General features: G+C 37.4%; 1 protein-coding gene across 1 annotated transcript in view; it reads right to left on the reverse strand.

Annotated features, from left to right (window-relative positions):
* Positions 1–1083: 1083 nt before the first annotated feature.
* The window catches only part of LOC103905180 (centrosomal protein of 83 kDa-like), a 12303-nt gene continuing 4456 nt past the window's right edge, over positions 1084–8930 (reverse strand). The window contains exons 5-7 of the mRNA XM_019474031.1: positions 6114–6365; positions 4370–4501; positions 1084–1215 (exon numbers count right to left, since the gene is read on the reverse strand). Of these exons, the coding sequence (XP_019329576.1) occupies positions 1084–1215; positions 4370–4501; positions 6114–6365 (516 nt within the window). The remainder of the gene's footprint in view (positions 1216–4369; positions 4502–6113; positions 6366–8930) is intronic.

The raw sequence follows: 8930 nt of genomic DNA on the forward strand, positions 1-8930 counted from the left end.
ATAGCTACAAAAAGGTCAAGCGAGAAAATTTGTTATTTTCTTTTTATGGAGAAGTTTATGGTAAACAGTAACTGGTTACCAGTGAAACCATAGTAACCTGGCTACAACAAATCTCACATTTTTATCCACTCTTATTACCAAATAAGGCAATTCTAAAATTATGACTCTATAGGCAAGGACAAAAGATGCAAATTAAAAACTTGTGACCAAGACACCCGTGTTCACTGGCAAATAAGCCACCATGCTACAACAGTGATTCCTGGTTATTTAGCTAATTCAGTGATGCAAACTGGATTCTGCAGCAAGTTCAAGTTAGCTTAAATCTTGCCTGTATTTAGTTTCATATTTCATAGGGTTCAACATTTTTAGTTCACAATATACTGTAAGTGCATTGTCAATACAGGAAACACCACTTTTTAGGTGCTCTTTGAGAACTTAATATTAAAGCAAGTGAACAGAAACAACTATTCCAGGAAGGCGAAAGTACTGTTTTGGGGTTATGACAAATCGGTGAGGACAGTCCACTTAAAAGCTGTGTAGTGATTTAAATCATCAACACATAACTAGTACTAGAAAGCTTTGACCTTTTCACTCTAGAAAGCTATTTCAAGTTGCCTACATACTCAGCTTAGAGCATTGCCTATTTTCTTCGAAGAACGAGCTAGAAATTGTATTTTGTTTCACCCGGCAGCCTTACCCATCTGTTAACAATTCCACGGACACAGAATCAGAAAACAAAACAACCACTGAAGCCCTATGGTACGTTAAGGTTTCAAGCAGAGTGTGAAAGACTCTAGAATTCGGCAATAATAGAAAAAATAACCATATGAAGTACATGATTTGAAACAGATTATGCTCAAATTGTGTCACAAATTCACTAATTTCCATAAATGCAAAATTGTTCTGTACCTGTTCTTCTTAACCTAGTAGACTAAGTGAAACAACACAGTTATTTCAGATACAAAATGAATTGTCAGATCTATGACCTAGACCAGTAGTAGAAGGTGAAGGCTGCTGGGGAATGTTTGGAGGAAAAATAATTGTAGTATTCTTACTAGAAGTTACAAAAGAAATCATTAGAAATTAATTGCACATTTTACCATCCATTTCACTTTGAATCTTGTTTCTCTCTCTTTCTACCTCACTCTTTGTTCTTGCTGCCTCCAGTTTGACATTTGTTATTTCCAATTTATGTGAATGTTTAAGTTCTTCTACCTGTGAATTAAAAAAAAAACAAATCAACTAAAATAAATATATTTGCAGCTTTACTGTAAGTTTTTCATGTGATACTTTGCTAACATGAAAATCTGCCAAATAATCGTGGACTACACTTATTTTACACATGACAAATATTTTTTTTCATCCACTGCTTTCCTGAAGCCAATGCAGAATATCCACTCTTAGATAATTTTTAATGGTGATTATATAGATACTGTAACACTAAAGCTATTGACATGATCTGATTCCGCAAATCGTAATCAGTCCTATTACAGGTTTTTATTAATTCCTCAAGTCACACACTGAAGATTATTGAATGAATTGTCAGTCATCTTGACATGCAAGTTTTATATATTCCCTGATTAAAAAAATTAAAGTGCTCAAACACGACATATATTCCAGGAACCAGGCTGTCTGACTATTGACATGTTTTTCATCTTTAACCAGCCAGTTATTACAAGCTACAATGTAGAAAAGTTACTCTTTTAAGAAGCCTTGGTGATACATGCACAGATGCGCAGGATTGCCGGTGAAAACGTGGTTTCTGAGTAAATACTACACATTCTACAAGCTAGCCTCCGAATTTGGGGGTATTTCTGAAAAGACTACTCATTGGAAATATCTCGCTATGACACTGATCCAAATTGCCTAAGACCCTGATGCCTCACTAACTCAAGCATTAGCATGTCAGTTTACACATACTTCACTTCTGACTACAGATCCCTCAGAGTCAAGCTAAAATAATCTCCCTAAGTAAAACAAAACAGTGATAAGCAAAACCACATTATCAATTGCTGCCCCAAGTAATTTCAATTTGGTAGCTACTTATAGTCCCCCTGACCTCCTGGAGTGCTACACTACTTTCTCAAAATCCAGGTCTTCATAGTTTTGAAGTGCATTTTAAATCAAATACTTCTCTACAACTGTGACATCCACATCAAATGGCCTCATAAAAGCAGGAGCTTTAAGAACATCAAATCAAAGACAATTACTGCTTGCATGGCAACTTTCTATAGTTTAGGCATTTGTACGCAGTAATTGCATGGTCAATGAGAATTAAATATCTAGAGGAAAGCACTTATAATGAAAATCCATTCACAATGACAAACGTAATTACAACCTGCTAGCATACACAAGTGGCAAAAGGTTAAGAATGACATAGTAGCTTATTAAGTAACTACGCGGTGGATTTGGTTGCTTAAATACTAAGTTGAGAACATTTCAGGGCAACTTGCAAAGATTTAAGGTGGCTTTTTTAAGGCACAAAATCCGGAAGACAAATGCATGCACCCGTGCTCAGGAGTGAGTTTGAGTGGGTGCAGAAGGGGGTGGAGGTTAGTATAGAAATTAGTGTCTACTTTCTGCCCTTCAAGAAACACCACTGAACATTTTAATTTTCTCCTACTTCTGGAGGTGAGCGGAGAACACCAGTTGATACAAAAAGTAAAGACTGTAACAATCTTCTATATATTCTGATCGACCATTGGTTAAAGAATGTTTTAACAGAAGCTTTCCCCTCTTATTTATTATTCATGTGAGACAAGTATGACACATTGTATAAAGAGGTTTTAAATACTGGTATAGGTATATACTATTCTTATGGTGAATTAGAACTTTCTTGGATTAAGGACCAAAATGAAATACTTCACACTCACAATTGTGCATGTAAAGCCTGTTTTGAATGAAATCTGAGATTGTTAAAGAACAACTATGGTAGAAGGCAAAGTTTTCTTCCTGTATTGTATCTTTCTTGAGGCATATTATGACAATATTAACTGCTGTACCCATACAAAGCGCATGTCAGTGTTATTTTGGAAAGTATATTCAGAAATGCAGGATAGCTTTAAGACAACAGAGAGCTTACAATAATTCTGCATTCAGCTAGATATACAAGACCAAAGTTACTGGCTTTGCAGTTGGTTCAGAACTAACTAAAGCCTCTCCAGAAAGGTAAGAAAACACAGGGGATTAAATTTGCTACTAGGAACTGACAGATGTGATAAAAATTTATTACCCAGTATTCTCTCCAGAAAGGAGGGAATAAGAAACAGCAGAAAGCTAATATTTACCCAAGTAACTATTTCATTAGGACTAGTATCCTGACTCAAATTTACATAAAGCAATGTAAATAAAGCAATGTAAATTCTGCAACATTTGAAGGTAAAACCATTTACTAGTGTTTCAATTTTTCTTGTTTATTGAAATAATCACATATGGAATTGCATAAAGGATCTGTCTTCTTTTAGTTGTGTAGCTGAGGAGTCACTGCAACCAGATAAAACTCTGAATCTGGCATCCATACTACTCCAATTATGCTGAAATACTAAACAGTGACGTCAAGTTTCTTAAGCACTTTCAGGTTTTCCCTAAACTAGAAACCTTCTGATCTTTTTTTTCTTAAGTATTTTTCTAGAAATTTCTCTAAGATCTCAAAAAAAAAAAAAAAGCATACAAACATAGCACGAAACTTCTAAGATCTGGTGCCAACCCAACAACTAAGATACTCAAACATGTTGCAAGACGATGATCTACTTAAAATGATATGATGTCGTCCCGTACAGAAATGTTTTTGTACAAGCTATGTTGGCATTAGCCCAAGAAGAATGCTATGCTAATGTGACTATCCTGCTTCTAATATAACCTAAATCTCCACAAGTGATTCCAATGCAGCTTGCTTCCTGTAGCTAACATAGCCCATTCAAGAGGATACTTTGTAAGACCTCCAGAAGCCACAGCTGCATTTAAAAAAAAAAAAAAAGAAAAAAATCAATTTAAAGCTCCATTGCACTTTACACACTATTAAAAAGTAATGCTTGTTTCCATCAAATAAGGCTGGCTGTTTTCATGAGTACTAAAAACATGAATATAAAGACACCTCTTCGAGCCCTGTTCTGTTTAGAAAAAAGATCTAGAAAATTAAATAAAAAGAGCACAACCTCAATCTTTAGAGATACTTTTAGGGATGACGTTTTTCCTGTAAGGTAATTTATTCTGTATCTTTCAACTGAAACTGGGGGGAAAAAAATTCCAAACCTATTTTAAGTCACAGCAGAAGACATTGTTATTTTACTCTTAATGTAAAATATAAGCAGAAAAACTTAAACATAACAGGATATGAAAAATGTATTTCAGATACCATAAAAGCACTTACTTTAGCAGCTAAGGAATTGACTTCTCGTTCAGATTTGTGAAGTTTACCAGTTAAGAGAATGTTTTGCTCATGACTCATCCGTAGTTCTTTCTCAATTCGATCAATCTGTAGTTCAGCAGACTTCTTTTCTGCCTTGAATAAAGGAGGTATTTGTAAGATTTTTGGAGCAGGGCTGTCTCTTGCTATTCACTTGAAAGGTTCAATTGACCTGGGCTTTCAGATATTTCTTGTAAGATTTGGAGCAGGGCTGTCTCTTGCTATTCACTTGAAAGGTTCAATTGACCTGGGCTTTCAGATATATCTGACCCTTTATATTATATAATAATATAATATATAAATATTTATCTTTGCTCAACAATATGTTCCAATAAAACAATGGTCTTGCATTTTATTCAAAAGTCACAACTGTTTTTACTAACACTGCCTGCACAGAATCACACACATTTTCAATCCTACTTCACAAGAGGCAGAGGTAATCTGACTCGGTTAGGAGGCAGCAGGTATTCCTACCAGTAAATTACTGGGCTGTAAACACCAGTATGACTATAAGTGGCGCTGAAAAAGATGTCATATGTTGGCCTATGCAGTTATACTAACTGAAGAATTGACATCACGGAGAGGAAATAATATGCAGTTACTGTGAGTATTATAGACTCAAGACCCTGAGCTTTACTAAGTATCAAAAAGGTAATCTAACCTACGATTTCACCTTCCTTTTTTCAAACTGACCTATTTCCAGCAGGACTTTTTTTTAAGTTTTCTAAATTAGGAATATTACAGCACTTTTCTTTTTAAGTTGTGATCAGAGCATTTTGTAACAAAGGTATACAGCACTGATAACAGTAAAAAGGAAAATGAACCATCTATCTGTATGCTGCAACTGTGCAAGAAATCTACATGGAAAGACTCACTACCTAGAGAGACAGCAAGAACTGACAGGAGAACTGAAGACCACAGATGAGGAATACAGTGGAACCCTGGGAAACATGCAACAGGCCAGAAATGCCAAAGGTTCTTTAAGGGAGAGCAACAGCCAAGAACTAAACAATTGCAGTAATGTGTTGGAGAAAGGAGAGACACAGGTAGGCAAGAAAGAAGACGACACACAAGGAAAGGATTAAAGAAATAGCGGAGCATCATATGACATTTCTGAAAAGAATAAAAAATTTACTGTAGCAGATTATTAACATATTGTCATCAGTTTCTAACTCTAGCCAAGTGACAAGTGCTGACATGAGCATCTTACTGACTGCAAAGATGGATAGCACTCGCATGTTTAGAAAGGAGACCATTCAACACAATCTCTCAGTTGAGCTCTCCACCTTTCCAAAGTTGAATTGGCAGTACTCACAATGTCCTTACAATTTGTTTTTAAATCTGAAATGTACAAGTTCAAATTGTGGAGTCATTGGCAAAATTATCAGTGACTTCAGTGACAGTTCTATCAGGCCAAGCGTTATTCTCACTACACTCTACAAGGAGGCAAAATTTAAAAAAACAAAATAAAAAAAATAAAAAAAATAAAAAAAATAAAAAAAATAAAAAAAATAAAAAAAATAAAAAAAATAAAAAAAATAAAAAAAATAAAAAAAATAAAAAAAATAAAAAAAATAAAAAAAATAAAAAAAATAAAAAAAATAAAAAAAATAAAAAAAATAAAAAAAATAAAAAAAATAAAAAAAATAAAAAAAATAAAAAAAATAAAAAAAATAAAAAAAATAAAAAAAATAAAAAAAAATCTTACCTCTAGAGACCTTGTCATAGCCTGCATCTCAGCTAACTGTCGTACTTGTACTCTTTGAACATTTTCTGCTTGCACACCACAATTGTCTCTTTCTGCTCTTAGTTCTGCTACTTCTGCTTCTAAGCCTTTTAATTTCTGATACAGTTGTGCCTTTTCTCTACAGAGTGCCTCCACGCGTTTACTGTCCCTCGTGGGATCAACACTAAGCAGCTGATTATGGAGTTCTTCTTTATCTTTATCCAGCCTTGCAATCTGATAGTTGTTAATCAGAAAAATAAAAGCTTCTACATTGGTTAGGTGTCAGGCAGCAACAAATACAGCAGTTGACAATTCAGGAAAGAGCAGCAGTGTGCATTTAAAATATTAAGAAATTACATTCACATTTATTTTCTTTCTTAGAGTAGGAAAATCAACAGACCCATTCTTCAATGCCTTTCTTGCTTCAGTTTTTACTGATAAGGCTTGTCCTCGGGCCTCAGATGTCACTGAGCCCCCTAGCACTCTGTGGGAGTAAAGCAGTACCCAGAATAGAGGAAGAAAATGTTAGGGATCATTTAATCCACTGGACACACACAAGTCCTTGGAATGGATCCAAGCATTTTGAAGGAACTCACTAGTACCATCGCAAGGCTATTCTCTATCATCTTCGAAAAGTCATGGTGATCAGAGAAGGTTCCTGATGACTGGAAAGAGGCAGACAGCACACCCATCATCAAGAAGAGCAAGAAGAAGGATCCAGATAACTACAGGACAGTCAGCTTCACATCAGTCTCTGTGAAGGTTATGAAGCAAAACCTCTTAAAAGCCATTTTTAAATGCATGAAAGACAAGGTGATGGAAAGCAGGGTTTACCATGGGCAAATCATGCCTGACCTACTTCTCTGCTTTCTAGAAAGAGGTGACTGGCACTGCAGACAAGGAGAGGGCAGTGGATCTCGTATACCTTGACTTTAACAAGGCCTTTGATACTGTCTCCCATAGCCTTTTCTCTCACCAAAGTGGTGAGATATGGGCTGGGTAAGTGGATGATAAAATGGGTGGAAAACTGGCTGGGCTGCCAGGCTCAGAGTGATCAGTGGTGCAAAGCCCAGCTGACTGCCTGTAACTAGTGGGGTCTTTCTGAAATCAGTACAGGGTCCAATACTGATTGATGTCCTCATTAGTGATCTGGATGATGGGATGGAGTACACTTTCAGCAAGCTTGCGGGTGACACCAAACTGGGGGGAAATGGTCAATGTGCTGGAAAGTAGAACTGCTAGTCAGAGGGATCTGGACAGGCTGAAGTAATGGGCTGACTGGAACCTTTTCAACAAGAGCAAGAACAAAGTCATGCATCTGGGATGGAGTAACCCAATGCAACAGTACAGGCTGGGGGCAACTGTCTAGGAAGCAGCTCCATGGAAAAGGATCTGGGGGTCCTAGTGGACAAGTTGAACGTTAGTGAGCAGAGTACCCTTGCAGCAAAGATGACCAACTGTATCCTGGCAGATTGGCAGAGGGATAGCTAGCAGATCCAGGGAAGTGATCCTTTGTCCCCTTCCAGTGCCAGTAAGACTGCTTCTGGAGTCTGTATCCAGTACACGAAGAATAATGACAGATTGGAGCAAGTCCAGTGGATGGCCACCAAGACAGTCAGGGGGTTGGAGAACATGACATATAAGGACAGGCTGAAAGAACTATGCCTCTTCAGCTTGAAGAGAAGGCTCAGGGGAGACTTTATTCCTCTGTATACATGACAAAAGGATACAGAGAAGATGGATCTCTTCTCGGAGATGCATGGTGATGGGAAGAGAGGCAATGGACACAAGTTGGAACATGTGAAATTCCAATTAGATATTAGGAAAAAAAGTTTACCGTGAAGATGGTTAAATACTGGAATAGTTTGCCCAGAAAAGTTGTGGAATCACCATCCTCGCAGATGTTCAAGACTCAACTGGACATGGCCCTGAGCAACCCGATCTCATTACACTTCAATATTTTAAGCAGGATGTTGGACTAGAAGGAGGTCTCTTCCAACTTACATTATGATTCCACAATTCTATAACCACAACAGAACTCAAATCTGCTAGTAACTCAAGACAGCCAACATGATTTGGCCCTGTCAGACAGAAAATAAAGCAAAAAAACCCAAAACCCCACCTTTCTGTTACAAGGTAGTACGATAGGTACAAACTAATCTCGAGACTCTAAGTAACAAACATATTATAAATATATAGATGCTAGTGTTTCAAAATGAGTTACATGGGCTGAATGTAATATTGGGTGCAAAAGAGTAAGAAAGTAAGGTATGTAAGAGTTCACTTGATATTTGGAGACTAACCCAAACTCTGATCTGCAGCAGTGCTTTTAGAAGTTGCATCAGTGATTTCTATGGAGCAAAGCCAATTTCTGCAGCAAAAGCCTTCCAAATCCCTTTTATGAGGAGATTCAAACACTTACTGCATGACATGCCCAAGCCATCATTTAAGAATTAGGATGTTTTATCAGCAGTCCTGGTTAACAGGGGAGGTCCTGGATGACTGGAGGCTTGCCAGTGTGACGCCCATCTACAAGAAGGGCCGGAAGGAGGATCCGGGGAACTACAGGCCTGTCAGCCTGACCTCGGTGCCGGGGAAGATTATGGAGCAGGTCATCTTGAGGATGCTCACAAGGCATGAACGGGACAACCAGGGGATCAGGCCCAGCCAGCATGGGTTCATGAGAGGCAGGTCCTGCTTGACCAACCTGATCTCCTTCTATGACCAGGTAACCCACCTAGCGGATGAGGAAAAGGCTGTGGATGTGGTCTACCTGGACTTCAGTAAGGCCTTTGACAC

Source organism: Aptenodytes forsteri, unplaced genomic scaffold (assembly GCF_000699145.1).
Source record: "Aptenodytes forsteri isolate BGI_AS27 unplaced genomic scaffold, ASM69914v1 Scaffold360, whole genome shotgun sequence".
NCBI lineage: Eukaryota > Metazoa > Chordata > Aves > Sphenisciformes > Spheniscidae > Aptenodytes > Aptenodytes forsteri.